This window comes from Zingiber officinale, chromosome 1B (assembly GCF_018446385.1).
Source record: "Zingiber officinale cultivar Zhangliang chromosome 1B, Zo_v1.1, whole genome shotgun sequence".
Lineage (NCBI taxonomy): Eukaryota > Viridiplantae > Streptophyta > Magnoliopsida > Zingiberales > Zingiberaceae > Zingiber > Zingiber officinale.
The window spans coordinates 8110545-8133197 of NC_055986.1; the positions used below are offsets into that span (position 1 = coordinate 8110545).

General features: G+C 37.2%; 3 protein-coding genes across 4 annotated transcripts; 1 reads left to right on the forward strand and 2 right to left on the reverse strand.

Moving 5' to 3' along the window:
* The first annotated feature begins 2325 nt into the window (after positions 1-2325).
* LOC122024514 (zinc finger MYM-type protein 1-like) lies at positions 2326-3803 on the forward strand. Its single transcript, XM_042583199.1, has 5 exons — positions 2326-2422; positions 2530-2781; positions 2866-3039; positions 3124-3285; positions 3382-3803. Exons 1-5 carry the CDS (start codon positions 2326-2328, stop codon positions 3801-3803), a joined length of 1107 nt encoding a protein of 368 aa, XP_042439133.1.
* Positions 3804-6364: 2561 nt separating this feature from the next.
* LOC122048887 (probable pectate lyase 5) lies at positions 6365-8003 on the reverse strand. The gene is made up of 3 exons (XM_042610406.1): positions 7813-8003; positions 6995-7735; positions 6365-6920 (listed from the first exon to the last, which is right to left on the reverse strand). Exons 1-3 carry the CDS (start codon positions 7971-7973, stop codon positions 6560-6562), a joined length of 1263 nt encoding a protein of 420 aa, XP_042466340.1. The 5' UTR covers positions 7974-8003; the 3' UTR covers positions 6365-6559.
* A 1238-nt stretch (positions 8004-9241) lies between these two features.
* On the reverse strand, positions 9242-14550 carry LOC122048872 (anthranilate synthase alpha subunit 1, chloroplastic-like). 2 transcript variants are annotated; one of them, XM_042610389.1, is made up of 12 exons: positions 14191-14550; positions 13822-14051; positions 13542-13732; positions 13279-13468; positions 12102-12253; positions 11428-11543; positions 11086-11332; positions 10913-10969; positions 10433-10585; positions 10186-10266; positions 9882-9968; positions 9242-9701 (listed from the first exon to the last, which is right to left on the reverse strand). In XM_042610389.1, the coding sequence occupies exons 2-12, from the start codon at positions 14009-14011 to the stop codon at positions 9375-9377; spliced, it is 1791 nt and encodes a 596-aa protein (XP_042466323.1). In that variant the 5' UTR covers positions 14012-14051; positions 14191-14550; the 3' UTR covers positions 9242-9374. The 2 variants fall into 2 exon arrangements, with proteins under 2 accessions (XP_042466323.1, XP_042466329.1); XM_042610395.1 differs by having other exon boundaries at positions 14176-14550.
* Between the last annotated feature and the right edge of the window lie 8103 nt (positions 14551-22653).

A 22653-nucleotide genomic window follows, 5' to 3' on the forward strand; every position in this document is an offset into this window, starting at 1 on the left:
GTATGTACCATTTTTCAATCTTTTTATTTAAATTATTAATCTATTAAGTCTTTTTTTTTTTTAATGCAGATGTCACCCAAACTATTTCATTTACAAACTAGTTTAATCATGTCAGTCCCTGGGGCCATGGCGACGCGATAAGATATCCAGGTTATTATCTAGGTATCCACGATTAGGACTGTAAACAAACCAAGCCGAACCGAGTTTTGGGGTGTTCAAGCTTATTTGATAAGGTAGCTAAGTCGAGCTGAGCCGAGCTTAAAATGAACCAAACTTTTGAAATGAGTGTTCAAGTTTGGCTTGGTTTATTTTTTATGAGCTTGAGCTTGGTTCATTTAAATGTTATCAAGCTCTCAATTCAAACATAGTTTGAGCTTGGTTCGAGTTTGGTTCGTTTAGATGTTATCAAGCTCTCAATTCAAACTTGTTTGATTGTTTGAAACTTTTAGTTATTTGATTGATTATTGAGCTTGATAATTTAAATTTATTTATTTATTTATTTTATTTTATTATTTATTTAGCATATTGAAAAGAGTTTTGTTAATAAATACGGTTCGTGAACATTGTTTATGAATATTGTTCATGAACATTATTCACGAACGTTATTCATGAACGTTAACGAGCTGAACGCATATGTGTTCAAGTTTGTTGTTTAGCTTAACGAGTTATTCAAGCTTGTTTGTTTAATTAATTTTATGTATATTGAACGAACATAAATAAACTTTTACCAAGCTAAATACCAAACTTATTCATGAACGCTTGATTCATTTACAACCCTAACCCTTTTCTTCCCAATGCTTCCTTTAGTTTTCTAATTATTGTTTTACCTCTAACAATTTCATAAGGTATCTCAAATAATGAATGATCCTTGCATAGGGAGTAATTAATGCCCCAACTAATAAAAAACCTCCCCCATGAAGGGAAGGATTAAAAAGATTATATATATAAAATAATCCAAAATCAGATAAAATCAGATCTTTTTCTGCCACCAAAATCTATGTTTTTTATTTAAAAAAATAGTTTTAGAGTTTATTTGTTAACATAGAAAATAAGTCAAAATAGATTTTAAAATAATTATTTCAATCCGATTTAAACTCTATCACGCGTGAATAATATGTTTCTATCTAAATTGGAATTGAATGCTTTTGCTTAGGGGCGTAATTATTTTGGGGGTGCAATCGCCCCCTCTCAGATTTTGAGAAAAAAATTTAATATGATTAAAAATTTTAAAAAAATATTTATTTATAAATTTAAAATTATTTAGACTTTTATGAAAAACTCCAATTAAAACCTAGCACCGTTTTTTAATATTTTTCTCTCTATCCCGTTTGTCCAAATTTTTTTGATTCTATCTGTCTCTCTAATTTTTTTCTCTCCGCCGAAGTTTTTTCTTTTTTCTTTTTCACTATTTTTGTTCCCTATCGGTGAAACTTCTTCCCGTCGAACCTTATTTTTTTTCCTCTTTTATTTTCTTCTTCCTCCACTATTACCCTTTCCTTTTTCCTCTATCCCATGTTCTTCTTCCTCCCCTAATTCTCATTTTATTTTTCCCTAATCTTAATTTTGCCCTCAAAATCCTCCGTCGCACATTGTTGTTGCCATCCACGTCGTTGTCGGCCTGTCACTGACATCATCGCTTCGCCGCTATCGCTGTTATCGTTTGCTGCCAACGCTGTCATCATCGCTTCACCGCTATCGTTTGCTGACAACGCTACTGATGCTCCACAACAAATGTCTTTTGATTGAGGTAAAATTTTCTTACTTGATTTCTTTCGATTACAGATTTAAGTATTGAAAAAATATATAGTGTTAATTTTGCATATATATTCATATTTTTGATTTCTTTCTATCAATTTCGTTTATTATTTGTTTTTGACTATAAATTGTTGAAAACAAATAGTCATTAATTAGATGATTATATTTCTAAAATATTATGTTGATGATAAATTAGGAGAAATAACAATGTTGAGGTATTTAAGAAAATACGAGATGAACCTACTTTAAACAAGTCATCTCCACCACCACCTCTTCCTTCGCCTCCTCCACCAGCTTCTCTTGATGCTGACTCAAATGAGTATCCTAGTGATCCTGAGCTAAGAAAGCACATTCTTGAGTATAATGTTAATGAAAGGGAGATTGTTCAACGTTTCTATTTGCAAAAAGGTCCTTTTCAGCCTAAGAATCATGAATTTCCTTGGTGTTTTTGTCCAAAAGAGAAATGAAGATTTCGAGTTATATGGTTTAGTCTTCATCCTAATTAGCTAGAATACAACATTGCAAAAGATGCGGCTTTCTATCTTTATTGCTATTTATTCAAAACGGATCATGGTGGTGATTCTTTTGTTACTGAGGGATTTAAAAGTTGGAGAAAGAAAGAAAAATTTAATGAACATGTTGGAAATCAGAGCAACATTCACAATAGGTGTATGATGACGGCTTATGATTTAATGAATCAAAAATAACATATTGAAACTTGTTTGGTCAATCAGTCTAGTCAAGTAGCTATTGATTATCGTATTCGTTTGACAGCATCAATTGATTGCATAAGATTTCTTGTGCATCAAGGATTAGCATTTTGTGGTTATGATGAATCAATAAACTCATTCAATCATGATAATTTTCTTGAACGGTTAAGATTTCTTGCTGACCATAATGAGGATATCAATAGAGTTGCACTAGACAATGCTCCCTCAAATCTCAAATTGACATCGCCTGATATTCAGAAAGATATTATCAAATCTATTGCTTATTTAACCACTGATTCTATTCTTAGAGATCTCGGTGATGAATTATTTACTATATTGGTTGATGAGGCTTGTGATATATCTGTTAAAGAACAAATGGTAGTTGCTTAATGTTTTGTAGATGAAAGGAAAAATATTGTTGAACGCTTTCTAGGCATTGTACATGTAAGCGACACTGTTGTCTTATCACTTAAAACTTCTATTGATTCTTTGTTGTGCCAACATAGATTATCTATATCTAATTTGCGGGGGCAAGGATACGATGAAGCTAGCAATATGAGAGGAGAATTCAATGGTTTAAAAAGCTTAATTATGATGAAAAATACATCTGCTTATTATGTTCATTGTTTTGCTCATCAACTACAACTTACACTTGTAGCTGCTGCTGAAAATCACATAAGAATTTCTACTTTTTTTGATGTGGTTGCACAATTGAACAATATTGTTGGAGCGTCATGCAAGCGAAGAGATATACTTCGTGAGAAACAATTTGAGAAAGTTATTAAAGGAATTTGCAATGGTGATATTTTCACTGGACAAGGTATGAATCAAGAGATGATATTAAAAAGAGCTGGGAGCGCACATTGGGGTTCACATTATAATGCATTGTTAAGTTTGATATGCCTGTATCCTTCAGTTATTGATGTCCTTTTATTTGTTGAAGAGGAGGGAAAAGATCACAAGCAAAGGGCGCAAACAAATAATCTGTTGGAATTGATTGGAAAATATGAATTTATATTTCAGATGCACTTAATGAAGAATATCTTGGGAGCCACGAATGATTTATCGCAAGCTTTACAAAGAAAAGATCAAGACATTGTAAATATCATGATTATTGTAAGATCAAGCAAATATCAACTGCAAAGTATGAGAGATGATGGTTGGGATTTGTTACTGAATGAAGTTTCTTTATTTTGTGTTAAGTATGAGGTAGTCACCCCGCACATGGAAGACTTGTTTGTCTTTCATGGAAGATCACGACGAAATATTGAAGGAAAGACAAATCTTCACTATTATCTTGTTGAAACGTTTTATGAAGTGACAGATTTGCAACTTTAGGAGTTGAACAATCGCTTTAACGAGGTGAACACGGAGTTGTTGTTGTGTATGAATTGTCTTGATCCATCAAATTCATTCTCTGCTTATGATAAGAGAAAATTACTTCAATTTGCTCAGTTTTATCCATTCGATTTTTCCCAGATGGAGTTAATGCATCTTGAGCCCCAACTTGATAATTTTATTTTTGATATATATATGCAGAGTAGCAATCAATTCTCTGAGGTTGTGGGGATTAGCCAATTTGCTAAAAGGATGGTTCAATTGAAAAAACATCGTCTATATCCTTTAGTATATTTACTTTTGAAGCTAGCATTGTTATTACCTGTTGCAACGACAAGTACTGTAGAGAGAGTGTTTTCAGCAATGAAAATAATCAAAACCTCACTTTGAAATCGGTTGGGAGATGATATAGTAAATGATTGTTTGATACCATATATTGAGCGAGATGTGTTTGATACCATTGATAATGAAGCTGTTATTCAGCATTTTCAAAATATGAAATCTTGAAGAGTGATATTGTAAAAACATATGAAGTCCATATATAACTTTTATTATATATTTTCTGTGTTGTATTATTATTTTTATTTATTGAATTCGCCCCCACCCCCAATTAAAAATCTTGACTACGCCACTGCTTTTGCTTTCTTCTATCGGGGATGAGAAAGTGAAGGAAATCCCGAGATTATGCTGTTAGTTTTAAGGATAGAGTTAGACGAATAAAATTTTAATAATGATTTATTAATCTAAGACTGTTGGGTTAATAGATCGTTGTGAACACTTTCTAATTTATTTCATTGGTGGTATGAAATTTTTATGAGATCAAATCGATTACCTATAAAATTAATCAGTATAAATTACATATATGATGACAAATAAAAAAAATAAAAAAAAAAAGAAGAAAACAACAGCCTCATTTTTTTTATTTAATACTAGATATTCAATTTAAGGAGACTAGATAATCGGTCTAACTTAAAATTTTTTTTCAATTGCCATCAAAATAAATTTAAAAATATTCACAATAAATACCCATCAGATCAACCGTCAATTAACAAATAGTAAAAATTCATATATAAATTTATGAAGACTGAAACTCGATATATCTTAAATAACTAAAAAAACTAAGATAACATCATGCAGCTCCACCGTTATCCGGGCAACAACAGCATCATTTTAATGAACGAGACCTCATGCCGTTATTGAAGCATTAATTATTGGCCTTGAGAAAAAACAAAATGGCAAGATAAAATGGCAGATCTCAAATAAATAAAAATAATAATATAGAAATAAAAAATCCCAGACAAGATGGCACTGATGATCAAGAACTTGTTTCATTGCTTGCTCCAAAGTCAAAATTTTCATGCTGCCTCACATGCATTTCTCCTACTAATTAAGTTTTCCTTTTTTTTTTTTTTTTCATATTTATCTCTCAATAAATCACAATAAAGACCCAACAAATCCAACTAAATTGAATCATATCAATAGTTCGGTTTGTTTTTTTTTAAAAATAGACTTGAATTGAGCAAAGCATGAAATGATTGATTCAAGTTCTGTTTGGTTAATTAGAAAAAGAAATTAAATGAAATGTGAATTTACAATAATGTTTATTTGCTATAGCGAAGCAAATAAAAATTAAATTTAATCAAAAGAACTCTAGAGATATATTATTTTTTTTAAAAAAATAATCATTAAAAGGATAGTTTATTCAATATGATGAGGTGATGGTAAAGGGCCCTGCCCCGTTATCACGGTGGAAATTAATAGAGGTCAAAGTTAAGACGGTCAACGGATGGATTATCTTGATCAGTCGGGAGGGTAGTATTCCGACCGAGGGTTAAGCACCAACCCATCGTCTTCGACACGGAGTAATCAAACTGATGCTCAAGGGACGTGTAGAAGCCGGGCCAAGCGGCTCTTTTGCTCGACGCGACGGCGGACGACATGAACTAATGACTTTCAACTGAGCAACTCTTCCGCTCGGCACGACAGTGCGCTTCCGACCGAACGACCATCCCGCTCGGCCTAGCAACAGACGACATTTGGATAGGGTATTTTCAGCCGAGTGACCACTGCATTCGGCCAAACAACAAACACAATAGGATATCCTGCGACATCCTTTTGGGAGTTCATGCCACCGACGGACGACGTGGTCAGACAGATAATCGTACGGCAGAAACTTCCACTGTCACTTCAGAGATATGCTCAGCCCGTTAAGGTACTGCGTCAGAGACACTTTATTAACATGTCTCTTCAGGGAAAACTTGAGATAGCGTGTCTACTTTGAGAAGCGTGCACATACGCTACAGGAACCCTATATAAAAAGGAGATTCAGATATCGACGGAAGTATGTTTTTCTCGCGATCTCTACTGTTGCGCTACAGTTCTCTTTGCTTCTTGCTTCGCCGGAGATTGACTTGAGCGTCGAAGGGTTATCGTCGGGACCCCTTTCCTGGCTCAGCATTGACACTACTTATATTATAGACAGAAACAAAGCCCACCGGAGGTCAATGAAAGTACCATATTCTTAACATCAGTCTCTTCGACTTTCGGAGAGGACCATAATATTTTCAGTACCTAAGATTCGATTCAATTCAAATAGTATATAGTTACACATCAGCACTTTGAGCCTTTGAACCACATGAGTTCCCTTCAACCCAACCGCTTCGGTTCAGTTCGGTTCTCAGGCCGAGGTGGGTCCCACAGTAAAGCATAAAAAATATAAAAATATTCCTCAATCCAAATTTCTTCCCACTAATTAATCAGCAACGGGAGCCTTTCTTGCACGTGAGCGCGCCGGCAGCCGCCGTTAACGCGTCGACCACCGACGACGACCGCGCGCTCAAGCTCGACGCTTTCGCGTAGCTCGACGATGCTCCGGCCCCCGATGGCGTGAAGAAGGCTCCGTTCAGCATCAGATCTCCTTCCGACCTCCAATTCCACTTCTTCCACTCGCTCTCCGCCGCCTCCTCCCGCTTGGTCACCTCCTTGGCGAACTGATCGTTGGGTGCGAGGAACCTGTTGCCTTGGCTGTTTATTGTCGGCGCCGCGCTCCCTCCGATCGCGTACATCTCCCAATGAACGTAGTCGTTGTTCACCACGTGAAAGTAGCCATGGCGACACCTGCAATCCGCCCCCCAAATTAGCTCACTTAAGCAGAAAAACAGAGCATGATCTTTGCGGCAATGGTAAGCGACCTTGGCATCCTCTGCACGAGGCCTTCGCCGAAGTGGTTGAAGGCGATGGTGACCTGCATGCTCTTGTCGGCGGCGAGGTCGTCGCTGTGGCCCAGCAGCATCACCTTGTCGTGGTGGCTGAAGTAGTTGTTGGAGATGGTGATGGCGGTGGATCCGTGGATGGCGTCCACCAGCCCGTCGCGGCAGCTGGAGATCGTGCAGTGGTCGACCCACACGTGGGCGCCGGCGAAGATGGACACGCCGTCGCCGTCCGACAGCGTGCGCCATCCGTAGTGCCCCGGAGAGTCGCGCACGTTCGCGTTCCCGCCTTGCTTGCAGTCGTGGATGTGGAGGCCGTGGATGATGACGTTGCTAACGTACTGCACCGTGATGCAGGGCCCGCCGGCGATGTGCACGTTGGCGCCGCGGCCGTCGAGGGTCTTGTAAGAGTTCATCAGCAGCTCCTCCTTGAGCTTGATGGTCATGTCGTGGTCGAAGACGATCCAGAGCGGCTCTTCTTGGATGACCGCGTACCGCAGCGTCCCCGGCTTGGGGTTCACCGGGTCGTCGTCGCCGCTGTCAGTCACCACGTAAATGTCACCATCGCGGCCGCCGATCGCGTTCTTCCCGAACCCAATCGCGCAGTCCGCCAGCCGCTGCCGGTTCTTGGCCCACCCCGGATCGCACCGCCAGCAGTCGTCGATCGGGTTCCCGGTCTTGCACGACAAGTACCCCAGTTCCCGCCGCGACATGTTCAAACTCCTAAATTTAGTTTACTCCAAATCAGAATCAATCAAAATACACGAAAAGAACACTAAAATAAGAGCAGGACAACTCACCTTTGCACCTCTTGTACGACTAACTCAGGATCTTCGACAGCCGCCGCCGCCGCCGCCGCCGCCGCCGCCGCAATTGATTTCGAAGGAAAAGTGCGAGAAGAAGAGCAGAGAACGTTGCAGGACAACAAGGCGAGGAGGAAGAGCACCACGAATGCTGCCATTTTCTCGATGTTAGTTATGATTGAGGAAACGGGAGAAAGTAATGAGGAATTTAAAGGCATTAGCAATGAATGATGTGGGAAGAGACAAAGAAAGACATGGCTGTATTATTAGACTTGGTGAAATGGCAGCATCACAGCATTATCAAATCATCCCAACATGGATTGTTAGTTAGCATTGCAGTGTTTTTGTTTCTTTTTCTTTTCAGTCTAGCTCGACCGTTTCTCCTATCAGTGCAAGTGCATCCTCACATGGCCAGCGTCAGTGCAGACTGCAGAGTTAAAGAACACCACAAGATGAGGTATTGCCATTCCATCGACGAGGCCAGTTTGTTCTTGTGGCACCATCATACACACAAACCCTACTGTTCTTGTGGCACAGTTACTCGAACTGGTATCTTATCTTTGCTTAAAGTCAGCATCCACCACGAGGAGAGCACATGATGGTAGACCCAGAAGGAGTAAACAATTGCACAGATTTAGTTTGGGGACGTCTTAAGCCTTCTTGATTCTGTATCCATGTGACTTTGCTCAGTCTCAATTAGCTTCGAGTTCATCTATTTCATACTTGTTCATACCAGTCTAGAATTATATGACAAGTTTATGCAAATATATATGAACCTAACCAAAGAATAAGGATCCTGATCACCCAAAAAGCCATAACTATTGGTCCGAATTGTCGGTGGCTATCTTTAAGGACTTTTAGGTTACAAGTGGAGAGGCCTATTTAGGCTTCAAGGCATGTTGATCTCACAACTATTATTGCCCATGATAGTAATGGAGTGTTTGGTGCACATGGTGTGGGGCACTGGACATTTTGTTTCAGCAGCCATAAACCTCTGTTTTGTCGTAGTACCGAGCGGTCCGATCCTGCTTACGTGGGCTTTAGTCGTGCCATGTGAGCACCCTTTAGCATTCCTTAGGGTGGTGGTGACTGAAGAGAAGAGAAGTCTTGCCATGCCATGTTCTCCCATGTGAGAGTTTCCCCTTCCCTCTATTCCAATCATGGCTTGGCCAGGTAACCGCCTACCGTATGGGCCGTTGATCTTGCGACCAAGAAGATCCGAGCCATTGACAACCTCTTTTCTATCTGATGTACTTGAATTGAGAGAGTGTGATGGTTACTTGATCACTGACTCTATCTTCTTTAAATTGCATGGAGTCTTGTTACACAAGCGAAACTACCATGATTCTGTTCTTCAAGTCGACTAGAGAAACTGCTCTGAGGGATTTTATTTCAGAAGTTTCTTTGGCTGTAACTTGAAAATCAGTAAGTAGTAATTAGTTGTGAATTATTGAGGTCGAAGTGTCCTTACAAAGAGAGATTTTGAACTTTCCCTGAGGAAACCAAAGCATTGAACATGATTCTGAAATGAGTTATCTGGTAAATCTTCTGTTACGAGCCTACAATTTTTCGACGAATGTAGACTCCGCGAGATCAATGGCGCGAGAAAGGGCTGCAGCTTTGTTCTCACATTCTTTCAGCTCATCATCAGGGTTGCTGTCTGCTACAATGCCTGCTCCAGCTTGAAGGTGTGCCACCCATTCTTGGCGCCTCTTGGGATCCTTGTATGAGTACATAGTGTTGTACTGGCTCCCAGTCAAGAATAATATGGTCCGAAGAGCAATTGCAATGTCCATGTCGCCGGTAAATGAGATTCCTCCAAAGCCACCACTGTACGGTCCTCGTCGTGTGAATTCCAATTGATCAATTAACTCCATGGCTCTTACCTGAGTAAAAGCAAATCAATGTTATAGACACAATGGATGAGCAAGATAAATGATGATACTGATTGCTTTGTTCAAAATTCCAATCTACTGTCTAGTTTGGATTGATATGGTGCCCGTGTATCGAATGGTCTATTCAGCTATACAGAACACATTCTGTGACAGTAACACGTAGAGAATAACCTTTGGAGCTCCACTGACTGTTCCGACAGGCAATGCAGCTCGGAGAGCATCCCAGCAAGTCAGATGATCAAATAACTCTCCAATTACCTGCATAAATATCTTTCGATATTCATTAGTTTTTCCACTAAAATTTAATGAAGTTCAACTAAAAGTGTCGTTTAACATAAGACTTTTCTTCTTACATGAAGATGAACTAAAATTTAATGAAGCATCATGATCAATTTCCACTACATCTAAAACGATGTGTTATTCACAAGACAAAAAACTTCTTCTAAGAGGTTGAATTGATAAGAAGCCACCTTACCGTCGAACTGATGTGCATCACATGGGAGTATCTCTCGATATTCATTAGTTTTTCCACCTTTACCGATCCAGGTTTTGATACCTGTTACAATAAACATGTTTCAGTATGGCAAAAGGTTTGTTAAAAAATGCTTCAACTAGAAAGCATGTTAATCACATTTCCATAGATCTTCATCAGAAGAATAAGAAATCACCCTCAGCAAAGAAGGGGGCATATATTTCACTTCTTATTATTAAACCGAACATACCCTTCCAACATCATTTCTTCCCAAATCTACAAGCATGATATGCTCTGCACGTTGCTTTTCATCGCTTAGTAGCTGTTGTTCATTTGATTTATCCTCCTCCTCTGTTGTTCCTCTTCTAATTGTCCCAGCAAGAGGTCGATTAATAATTTTCCTCTACAAAATCAATAAATAAATAAGTGCAGGTTTTCTTCGAAATCATTGAAATAGCGTCTGAGCATAAGACAGATTATTCTAAATAGAAGTAAAACTAGGATCCCCCAGCTTAAATTTAATGTAGTGAATTTTTCAAATGGTGAAGATCCAAGTGCATATTACATGGATTCCTAGGTAAAAGTAATAGTAAGAATATTAATCTGACAGTAAAAATACCCTTAACCAAATATTGAGAAAGAAAAAAGAATAAAGAATAAAGAAAAAAATAAACAAACATAGTAAATGTGAGCTACCAAGTCTGTATATTGAGTAACTTTAGGTGCATACCTTCTTTACACGAGTAAGAATTTCAGGGCTGGATGCTACAAGAACGCATCCTCTTGCCTGAAAAAACATATTTTGTAAAAGTTTAAAAAAGGAAGCATAATACCTCGCAAAGCATGCAAATGCAGATACTTTTAGCAATTAAAATTCAGTTTGAATATGAGAGTATAGCACACCTGTATGTAGGCCATGTATGGACTTGGATTCACAATTCTCAGTGAGCGATATACTTCAAATGGAGATGCATATGTGCGCCGCTCAAAACGCTGGCTTAAAACAATCTGAAAAATATCGCCAGCAAAGATGTGTTCCTTTGCCTGCAAAACTGCCTTCTTGTATTCTTCATTTGTCATTGATGACTTTGTTAAAGAAGGGCCAAAAGTATTTGTATGGACTTTAATAGATCCAGCAGATAACCTGGGCCTAAAATGTGAAACTGCAAAAATTGAGTATAAACCAAACCATAAAGGTGAAAGAAGATATTTTATCCACCAGAAAGATTTAACACAATTACTCACACTTTCCCGGTGTGCACCTTGGATAGAAAAGCTTCCAAATGACTCTTCCCATCTTGATAGGCTTCTTCGATCGAGGAGTATCGGTCTAATCTTACCCAATGAATCACATGTGCTTTCTGGAGCATAATTAATACAAATAACAGAAAAAAGTTGGAGCTTGGACAAGCACCAGGAACTGCTAATTCAAAAAAAGAGGAGAGAGACACATCCTACTTGGTATGTGGTTCACAATTTTCAGGTATGATGAGATTCAACAAACATGTATCTTTAAAATTGCACCAAAAGATCTTTTTCCATTGATTAACAAATCAATCAGTATGTGTAATTGCAAACTAAATCTGTTTGCGACATGCAGTTAAGGAACTAACGTTTTGATTCTCGATTCTATATCAACAACATCAAACTGTTTTCTATGGTAATCAAAAACAAAGAATATAATTATTAAACCAAAAAAAAAGGAAATCATGGATGAAGGAGACACATAACTTTTGCTTCTAGAATGCAGCTGCAAAGTGCAACAGGAAAAGAGGAAATGTAAAATAAAACTCCTCTAATTCAGTAATAACAAGAATAACAAGGATCCACTGATACACTGATATATAATAATGCATGTGAAGGATTCAAGAGGCACGTATTGTGAAGCTCATTCGAAGCTATTGGGTTGAAAAAAGTACCTTTTCCACATGGTCAAACACTATAACATCATTGTACAGTCCTAAATGGATATCTGGAAGGTTTCTATCATCCTTGGGAGAACCTGAGAATGGAAGCTTTTTCTTCTCTAGATATCGCATGGTATCATAGGAAAAGTAGCCGACCCATCCACCTGTAAAAAGCAACATGCACTCATGCAACTACATTCAAGATGCTTTTCCAGCACACTAACATTCATCTCTCATAATTCTAATGTGAAAATCAGCAAGACGTAAAGCAGAAATAGTAATACAAACTTCAGACTGCTAAAAAATTGTGGTCCAACAAAGAGCTAGACTTTAGAGACAAGTGGTACAATAGAGATTAGTTAAAACATAGTTCTAGGAAAGAACTCAATACAAAATGTGGCATACCATCCATGGTGATTGGATATCCATCAAACAAATGTTGTATTTCATTTGACTAAAAATGATATTAATACCAAAGTGAACCCAAATACAAGGAATGAACAAGTCTTTGGTCTAAGTTGAATTTCTGTCCTTGAAAGAATCTTCTGAAGAAAGCATCTGCATAATAAAAAAAAGAAAAAAAATGTTTCTTTTCTTATAAGTGAAGGAGAATCAAACATTAAAGCTTTTGTCACAATCAAAAGTTTACATCAAAGGTAGACCTTCATCTCATTTCCTATTCGGACATGCACCTTAATCTATTTTCCCTTTCATCTATCTCTCCTATAAATTCATTTGCTATTTTATCTCGGCAGTTTCTAATTCTCATGAGATGATTATCATACCATGCTGTCTCAACTAATTGGTCTTTGATCCTCCAAATGGGGGTGTTCGTTGTGAAACAGGTTTGTGAAAAATTATCTGAATCTCTACAAATATTTTAACACAACGAACTGGGACTTCTAAAATTTTACACTCATCAGATGAGTCAATATTTTAACATTGGCTGTGGGAGCTTTCATGTCTGAAACTCTGAATCAATGTCCAGTGAGTCCTGAAGGTGCCATTTAGCCCTCATCATCACCAGAATAGTAAGGACAAACACTATAATTTCAAACAGCTGTTGCTATTTACATGAGCCAGAACTCTCAAATTGACAAGGGAATTCTTAATAAGATTTTCTGGACATTGACAACATGGAACAGACGTGTTTCAGCAGACACATACTTGATCAGAGAGAAAAATATACCACAAAAAGCATCAGGAAATTCATCAATGGTCTGTGGGCTCCAACCCTCCATGATACTCTTGGGGATTCGCATGGGATCATCAACAATCTCCTCTGTCATTCGCTCTTCCTCATGATCCATAACAGATACCATGTTCTCCCTGGCCACAATCTCCATTGCTGGATGAGCTCCAACAACACTATAACGTCCCTGATCAGAGAAATTGTTTAGTAACAAGAAGGAAGAAGGCAACCGATAAAAACAGTAAAGAAGCAAATCTGACCACATTATTCCCCCGGGAACCTTGCTCCACTGACTCAAATAGAAAGCTTGGTGCTTCAAAGTCATCCTCCTTCACAAGACAACGATAGGCCACAACCGGCGTCAGCTGGTCACTGAAAATGCAACGGCGAAGGGGCACCAAATTGCCAACTTTGGCAGCCTCCGCGAACTTAAATGCCTCATCTTTTTCAACTAGATGGAGAAAGAAAAACCTTTAGTGGTTATTCGCGTAAAATAAATTTGAACTCTCACTCCCTTAGTAGCAAGTGGAGCGCCGGTACCTGTTTCCTCCGAGGAGGAATGTGAGACGGCCGAGCGTTTGGTTGAGGGAGCTAACGAAGAGATGATGGGAAATTGGATTCCTTTGTGACAGGACGCGGCGACGGCGGAAGGGAACCGGAACGGTGGGGTCAGGTGGCGACCGCGTAGGCCCAGCAACTGCGAGCAGAACGAGAAGGTGACAGCTACCATTGCACATTAACTTCCTGCGCCTCCAGCAAACAACGAATAGCTGCAACATACAAAGAAAGCGGGAACTCCTATGGACGTGAGAAGAAATACGGCAAGGGCAAGAAACACGAAGAAAGCTAATACTTGAATTGCTCCGATGGACATAAACACATGAAAGATTCCACCTTTAGTGTTCGAACCTCTTTAGAACGCCATCTTACGGACGATGAACTGATGAAGGAAAGGGAAGAATGCGTGGGCAACACAAGGGGTCTCCCATGGCCGGTATCCTTTATAATGCCCAAACACGAGCCCCAAATGGAAAGTCTAACCGAGCCGGGGAAGGGAATGCGAGCCGGGTCCCACAGAGGCCCAGCTGCCGGATATGGGACGGATTCACCAGAAAGGCGGCTTTTCTAGCAACCGAATCCTTACGGGGGATGAGTTTGCGCGACAAAACGGTAGTTTCCGCCTCTCGTGGAAGTACGCCCGCCGCACAGACAGCGAGCAGACGAGGCCCGTGGAATCGGCAGGGAAGAGGAACCTGGATGATCTCGACCGTCCATCTCACATCGCTTTCTGCTTATAATAGGTAATAAATTATAAAACAGGTTACTTCATGTCTTTCCAAAATTAGACTACGCAATCGGGAAGAAAAATAGATTAATTATAAACAATAATAATAATAAAAGCCCTGAATAGGTAAATTACAAGGACGTCATCTACTACTGTATGATCATTTGCATGAAAGTACCACGATGTATTTTATTGTGACAAAAGATGAATACGTTCATCCCAGCGTCTCCATCAATCTATCCCAAGATCAATATGGAGAAGATAAATCACGGACGATTACTAGTCTTTGGAATAATGACTAGCACATAAAGGAGACATTTACCTCAGTTTCGTCGAGATTCGAACCCCAGACACGTTACGATAAATTATAAAACGATAATTTATTAGAAGGGGTATTTATTTCAATGAATTGGAAAAAAAATTGTACTTTGATATTTATGGAATAGTATACTTAAGTTTTTATTCTTTCCATTTTATCCCTTAATTATTTATCTATTCTCTTTCATCTTATTAATATATATAATTTCTTTTCTCTCTATTATGTACCATGCATGTATCCTTTCTTCTCTTTCCTATTATCTTCTCTTTTCTCTTGTTTCAAGAGATATGCATGAATGCAAAGTATAATATAGACTTGATATGATTCTATATTAGACCCACGAGATTAGAGTTTAATATATTTCTTTTGATAATATTTTAACACATTTAGAGAAGTCGAAATATGTAATGGATGGTACTGTTGGACTCCTTACAGTCTCAGAAATCTACAGGACCTGAAATGAATCCAATCTGAGATCTCTAGATCTATCAGTGAGTTGAATACGCTATTTGGTAAATATCAAAGTACAATACATCTTTTGATCAATTCATAAATCTAAATATGCCTTTTGGTAAATTACCGATTATAAAAACACTATAAATTTTGTCCAGGGCGGACGATATTTCTGATATACCAATCAGGAGAATCTGATAGGAACTTATGATCTGAAATTTATTCTATCCTACACTTTTTATCTATGTATCTGAATTTATCTTTCTATGTTTCCTCATGGGAGTGCAGTAGTTAAGGTATACAGTGTTGTCATATGAGATTTTAGGGTTAAAACTCGACACGTCCGAGCATGTCCTCTCCCATGTCTTGGCCACTTACACTAATGACTAGTAGTCACCCGTGATTTACCACCTCCGTGTTAGCCTAGGGATGGGTTGACGGAGGCGCTGAGGGCGAGCGAATCGCCTTTTGTCACATAAAATTTTCTTTCTCTATACCCGTCGGATAACTATATTAGCCTATAGAGGAAAAATAATAAACATTCTAATAGAAATGATTAACCAGACTTGATAACGTCGAGTTTGCGATGACTAACCCTAATTTTTACTTATAATTCCTAAACATAAATATTCCAATTGAAAAAAAAAAGATTAACCCAGTTAGCCTTATTGATTAGCCCTGGGTGATCGATCTGGTTCCATAGAATTTTTCCACCAGCTACCAGGGTAAATCGGAAAGCGCTTGCAATGGACGACCCAACATCCTTTGGTTGCACGCCCCATTTATAGGAAAAATTTCTATAAATTTGCCATAGTTGGGGATCGAATTGAATCGTCGGTGTCTGGGTGACAATTTAAATGCTCTGCCGCTGCACCATAGCCCTGGGGGCAAAATAATAAACCCAGTTAGCATCATCGACTAGCTCAGGGGGTGACTGGCCCGACCCCATGAAAATTTTCTACCGGTTACGAGGGTAAATCGGGAAACACTCATGACGGGAAGCCCAGAAGCCTAGTATTCATTGATTGCACTTCCCATTTAGAGGAAAAATTCTTACAAATATCTCAAAAAAAAAAATTAATCAAGTTAGATAACGTTGAGTCAGGATGATCAACCTGGTTCCCAAAGTTATGATGCAACGATAAAGACGCTCAATCATGTCTTAAATATTTATGATTTAATTCTCAAATATTTATGATTTAATTCTGAGTTACAACATATTTGGAATTTAAATTGGCCCACCATACTTTTATTACAGTGAAATATTATATTTTTAATAGTCAAATTCTAAATAAAATATTTCAATTTGATTCTAAATCTTAAATCATCTATGCCCTCCATTTATTTTTATATTTTAAACTTAATTTCTTAGATTATTCTTTTTATAAACATTATAACAATTTTTGTTTTATAATTTAAGCGTCTGTATTTCATTTGTATAATTTATACCCATTCAAAAGATTAATCTTTAAAATATTTATCTCATTTCATATTTAAATTTTAATTATTTTATTATTTTTATGTATGTTATTTTGGTTATTATTTCTAATGGGTAGATTTAATTGTAAGTCGTACGTATGAGTACAAATCGAATCCATTAAAGTGATTTATCTTGAGTTTATTGAGTTTCAGGTTATTGGATGTGAGTTGAATGCATAGAACCCTTTAACCCGATCCATTATTTGATAACAGAATTGTTACCTATATAAGGGGAGGTCCCCAAAGGTTTAGGATCCATCTTTGAGATGTTTCTTCGTTCTCTATTGATGAAGAGGATTCGACGCCATCAACCCTAGTCCCCTTGGAAGATCTTTCCCTTTTGCTTTTGGATTTCAATATTTCTTGGACGATGCTAAAGATAAGGTGTTAGATCGGGTGGACCAGCTAGAGGGGGTGAATAGACAATCTACAAAATAAGTTAGAGCCTTCTCTTTTTTATTTAGCAAGGACACACAGTTAATTAAAAGTAAATAAATAACATAAAAATAAAGAAGGAACTCGAGGATTCACTTGGTTGCAACTTAGGTGGGTTGTTAATGCCTTGAAAGACTAAAAGAAAACTCCATTTTTTTACAACAGTCATAGGTAGAGAAGTCTTTTACAGCAGTTAAAAGCTCATAAATAAAGTAAAGAAGTTGATTCTAAGTGTGTTATTGAACTCCTAAATCTAAAACACTATTTATAACATTCTGGTCATGAGTGGTCGTTGCCGACATAGCATTGGAGGCACCTCCAATGACATCTAGGGGGCCTCCAATGAGATAAAATCTCATTCTCTTCACAACGACTCTACAATGGTTCCACGACATTTGAGGCACCTCCAGTCGACCTGAGACACCTCAGCTACTGTTCATCCAAGGTGCCTCCAGTCAACTGAGATGCCTTCGTTCCCTTTTGTGGCAGCTTATCTATTGGATACCTGAGGCACTTCAATCACTCGAGGTGCCTTGGGTCTTTAAGTATTCATGGCCAACTTCCAAGTTGACCATTTTCGAACTCCGTCGCTTGGATGATGCTTTGGTCGTCCGGAGTTGAGCTCACCTGAACTCAACTCTGACCTTTTCCTTGAGCATGCTTCCTACCAACTTCTCATCCTTCGGATGCGTCACATGCGTACTTCTCGCTCTACCGGTGTACTCTTCCATAACTCTTCATCCCTCGGATGCATCGAGTCCATCAACTTCATTGTTATGTCATCCTTCTCACTCGTTGTGTCTTCCCCTTGAATTCTTGTATTCCTAAGTCTCTGCTCACTCAGACATAAGGCATCAAATATTCAGGATATAACTTAACTCGGTTGATAACATCAAAACTAATATGGAATACTTACACAAGGATAACACTTTAATCAAGCTCCTTGTCGCTATTTATTTATGCTTCATGTTGTTATGTCATGCTTTTGTTGAAACAAAATCTATGCTCACATGTTCTTATATTTCCTATGTACGAGTTCTTATTTGGTCTCTACAATTCATGCAGTTTAGGTTTTATGAGAATCTAACAAATTGGTATAAGAGCCTCACTCTGTTTCTTCGATCTTATGACTTAAAGTTTGGATTTTGTTGATTTGTTAATTTGATGCTAATTAAAATTTTTCTAGTATTTGATCATCGAAAGATCTTTGCATAAGAAAACCTAGGAAAGGTTTGGTCTTCTAGTTTTTTTTTTGATTTTTACAAAGAACACGAAGAATAGTGGTGAACCACCCTGTCTTCAAGAAGAACCATCGTGTTTGACGTAATTTTAGGTCAAATCATGATGGTATAATCAATTACCTGTCTAAGGCAATCAATTACCGAACCTAAAATAGCGAACAGAAACATCTAGAATCGATTGACTTAATCGATCAGTTGATACCAATCGATTGAATTGTTTCCTAATTGACTAACACTACTAGATTGAATATAGGATTGATTTCAATCTATTATAGGTCCGATTATACTATCGCTAATCGATTGGTGATAATCACCAATCGATTAAAAGCTTGAAATCACGACAGAAATGATTGAAATCGATCAACCTAATCGATTGGTGATTCCAATTGATTGGGAGTTTAATCAATCCATTACAACTTCAAAGTCGCGATATAATTGATTGGAGTCAATCAGTCTAATCGATTGATGTCTATCAATCATCAATCGATTGGGTGTTTTATTCAATCGATTAACGACTTGATATCATGACAGATCGATTTAATCGATTAGCCAAACCACAACAATCGATTTGGGAAATTCAACAATCGATTGATGGGCATGAATTCGAGCGAAGATGGCTATGGATCGATTATGGAGATCGATTGGTGCACATCAATCAATTGTTATCAAAGATCAATCAATTGATGAGTCTAAAATTGAATACAGAAGGGTTTTTGATTGATTAGCAGAATTGATTGGTTTACACTAATCGATTGGCTCTCATCATCAATTGACTAATGATCCTAAAGTCACATACAATGGGCTTTAAATTGATTGAGGTGATCAATTGGGTGATACCAATTGATTATCGTATGTTATCAATCAATTAATAAGCATAATGCTTGAACTATCAAGGTACTTATTTATTCAATTAAAGTTTCTAGATTTTCTTGAGTCTATCTATATACGTGCTACTAAATTAAACTAATGTGTCGACACAAAGGAGGATATATTAGGTAGGTTTAGTACATTTTATATCTATAGACGTATATCTATGCTAAAAGTAATTAGTCCAAAGAAAAATTACTTTTATGCCGGATATATGTTTAAAGTAGTCTACAACTATAGAACAAAATTTATTTTGTTCAGATCATGAACAAAATATATCAGTCCAAAGGAAAATATATTCCATGGTAGATTAAAGTTGTTGTAAGCTATGTACTAATTTATAACTCATATAAAATATCAAATTATGCACATAATGAGTCAGCCTAAAGGAAGGCTAATTATGTGGTCAATTAAAATTTGAGTTATATTAAAAAGTACTGCTAAAAAAGTATATTTTAGTCTACGGAGTAAAATATAATATTGTATTTGGTATCTCATAAAGATTTCATTTATATGCTTTTAAAATTTTATTTTATGTGCATAATTTTATGTTATACATGTTCTTAGCTTTAATTAAATCGTTAACTTATACAATCTGCACTCTTTAATCAATGTAATCTATTACTGTTGGTATTAATAACATCCTCACACTAACTTACTCTAATTTTTCTCAATGGAAAGAGTACGTTGTCGTAGTCTTATACTGCATAGACTTAAACTATGCATTGAGATATGATTGCCTTGCACCCCTAATTAGTGCTAGCACTATAGAGCAGAGGGTTGAATTTGAAAAGTGGGAGCGATCAAACTGCATGTGTCTAAGTATCATGAAGCTTTCTGTTCCAACACAAATTAAAGGCTCTATAACTGAGAAAAATGATGCTAGGAGTTTCCTTAGCCAATTAGCAGACCGTTTCATGGTAAACAAAAAGGTCGAGACTACCGCACTTGTTTTCAAGTTGGAAACTATATGGTATTGTCACGCCTAGAGGGTAAGGTTGTCCGACGAAAATCGGACACCACCTCCCCTGTAATAATGACAATTAAAACCTGAATACATGTCCACAAGATAATACAAGAATAATATATACATCCCACATGGTTGGATCAACCACACAGCGAAAATAAAAAACCAAAAGTGTCCAACCTGGACAATAGAGGAATCTGCTCAATCCATTCTAAATGTGAAAACAACATAGACTACAAGCCGACCCGGCTTGACAAAACAACAATCAAACTAAACAAAAGACCAACACAGGACAAAAATCCTTACTCAAGTTAATTATTACATAAATATGTTCAAAATCACTCAAGTTAATTATTACATAAACATGTTCAAAAAACCAAAATATGAGTAAAAGCAACAGTAGAAATAAAACTCTTAATATGACGTGGGATTGGTAGGCAGGATCCTCTAAGCAACTCCATACAAATATCATCTACCTTCTACCTAAAGGAAGAAAAAAATACAATAGGTAGTGATTCTAAATGAACTCCGCGGGTAATAGAAGATAGTGCACGATAATAACATAAGGAGAGCAAAGGTATACAGTCTCAGGTAAAATACTTACTATAAGCGTAAGAGCACCAATATAATCATGTGCTAACCCAAAGTCTAACCAACAACATAAAACTCTACTAACTTACTCAACCATGTATAACCAACAAATTGAGAGTGTATATAGTACATTCAAATTTGGATGAATAAATACATGACCGACATATAACAAATATATAACAAGTTCTGACTAGCGTAGTAACATGCTATCACGAATGTGTCTCATGGGAGGTTAGGGTATATAAATAATCACTGTCTGTGGGAGAACACTCTACCACGGATGGTTCCGTGGGTGGATAAGATGGGTAGATAGGGAATGTAAGCATTCATTGTTTGCGGGAGAACGCTCTACCAATGATGATCCTATGGGTAGACATGATGTATAAGTGTACCAATAAAAAATTATAAGTAAGCAGTAGCAATCACCTCCAAGTATAGACTCTGCTAACTAGACCATGATATCACTACAACAAAAACCTTCATAGAGATCGGTTTTCCACCGGTGTCTATTTCATTTTTGACCGATGTCTATGAAGCCGATGTTAAAAGTCTGTCATTTTAGACATCGGGTTAAAACCAGTGTAGTATCACTTAACGACACCGGTCTTCGAATCGGTTATTAACCGGTGTAGTATCACTTAATGACACCGTTTCATCAACGGTGTAAAACCGATGTAATATTGTATGTTAATAACACCAGTTTTGGCAGCGGTAAATGACCGATGTAATATTAGTTAATAACACCGGTTTTACAGCGGTGAAAAACCGATGTAATATGTATATTTTTTAACAGCACAAATTTGATTTCCGAAACAATGAAAAACCGACAATAAAAAAAAATACACAAATATTCACAAATTATACAAATATTCTTCATTCAATAATATCCATAAAATACACAAATATTCACAAATTATATAAATAATCTTCTTACAACAATATCCATAAAATACCCAAACATTCTTTTTTACATCAAAAGCTAGCTAATAGATATCAAAATCAAGGTAGAACATTCTTTTAACACATCAAGGTAGAACCACACTTCAAATGTAATCTAGCATGCATTCAGCCCACTCGAACTGCACTTCATCAATTTCAACTCTGGAGTACTTGAGATTTGTAAACTGTAAAAACACATAAATAATATATTAGTAAACCAAGACTAAAAAGGATACAGCATGCAGAGTATCAGTAGTACAAGATGTTAGCAGTTCCTGCTAACAGAATTATATGCAAAGCTATATAAAGAATATTAGGCAGTAAGAGCATGGATAACAATGAGTCTGTCACATACTGATGCTTATATGGACAACTTAATGCCTATCCCATTGGATAAACTTTCATACACTCGAGCAAACTATTATCCTAGGCATGCATTCCATGCATAAATTTGTAGATATATATGATTCTATCTTATATGCGTTTGCAGCATATGAAAGAAGGGGTAACAAAATATGTTGCACAAACAAGAAACAAGGAACAAAGTTTAACAATAGAGCATTGCCTGCAAACTTGGCTATGAACAAAAAAAGGGAAGATAGTCTACATAGACATAGATACTTAGAGAACAAGAAGATCCAGAAGGTATGGTCACTTTCACACATCAGTACTTTAACAAACAGAATATTACAAAGGCCAATCATAGGAAGGAGAATTTTACCGAGAAAATAAAGTTGTATCCCATTTCGAGAATAACACGCAGAAATTCTATTCTTCTCCACATCATTGACAAATA

Bases quoted from the DNA above. Each gene is read 5' to 3' on its own strand.
- LOC122048872 (XM_042610389.1), bottom strand. From the start codon at position 14,011: ATGGTAGCTGTCACCTTCTCGTTCTGCTCGCAGTTGCTGGGCCTACGC. The intron at 10,267-10,432 runs GTATGTTCGGTT...TTATTGTAACAG, and splicing joins GAAGAAATGATGTTGGAAGG to GTATCAAAACCTGGATCGGT. The intron at 9,969-10,185 runs GTAAGGTGGCTT...ATATTTATGCAG, and splicing joins TGATGCACATCAGTTCGACG to GTAATTGGAGAGTTATTTGA.
- LOC122024514 (XM_042583199.1), top strand. From the start codon at position 2,326: ATGGTGGTGATTCTTTTGTTACTGAGGGATTTAAAAGTTGGAGAAAGA. The intron at 2,423-2,529 runs GTGTATGATGAC...TTCGTTTGACAG, and splicing joins CAGAGCAACATTCACAATAG to CATCAATTGATTGCATAAGA. The intron at 2,782-2,865 runs GTGATGAATTAT...AATGTTTTGTAG, and splicing joins TTCTATTCTTAGAGATCTCG to ATGAAAGGAAAAATATTGTT.
- LOC122048887 (XM_042610406.1), bottom strand. From the start codon at position 7,973: ATGGCAGCATTCGTGGTGCTCTTCCTCCTCGCCTTGTTGTCCTGCAAC. The intron at 7,736-7,812 runs GTGAGTTGTCCT...AACTAAATTTAG, and splicing joins GTCGTACAAGAGGTGCAAAG to GAGTTTGAACATGTCGCGGC. The intron at 6,921-6,994 runs GTCGCTTACCAT...GGCGGATTGCAG, and splicing joins CTCGTGCAGAGGATGCCAAG to GTGTCGCCATGGCTACTTTC.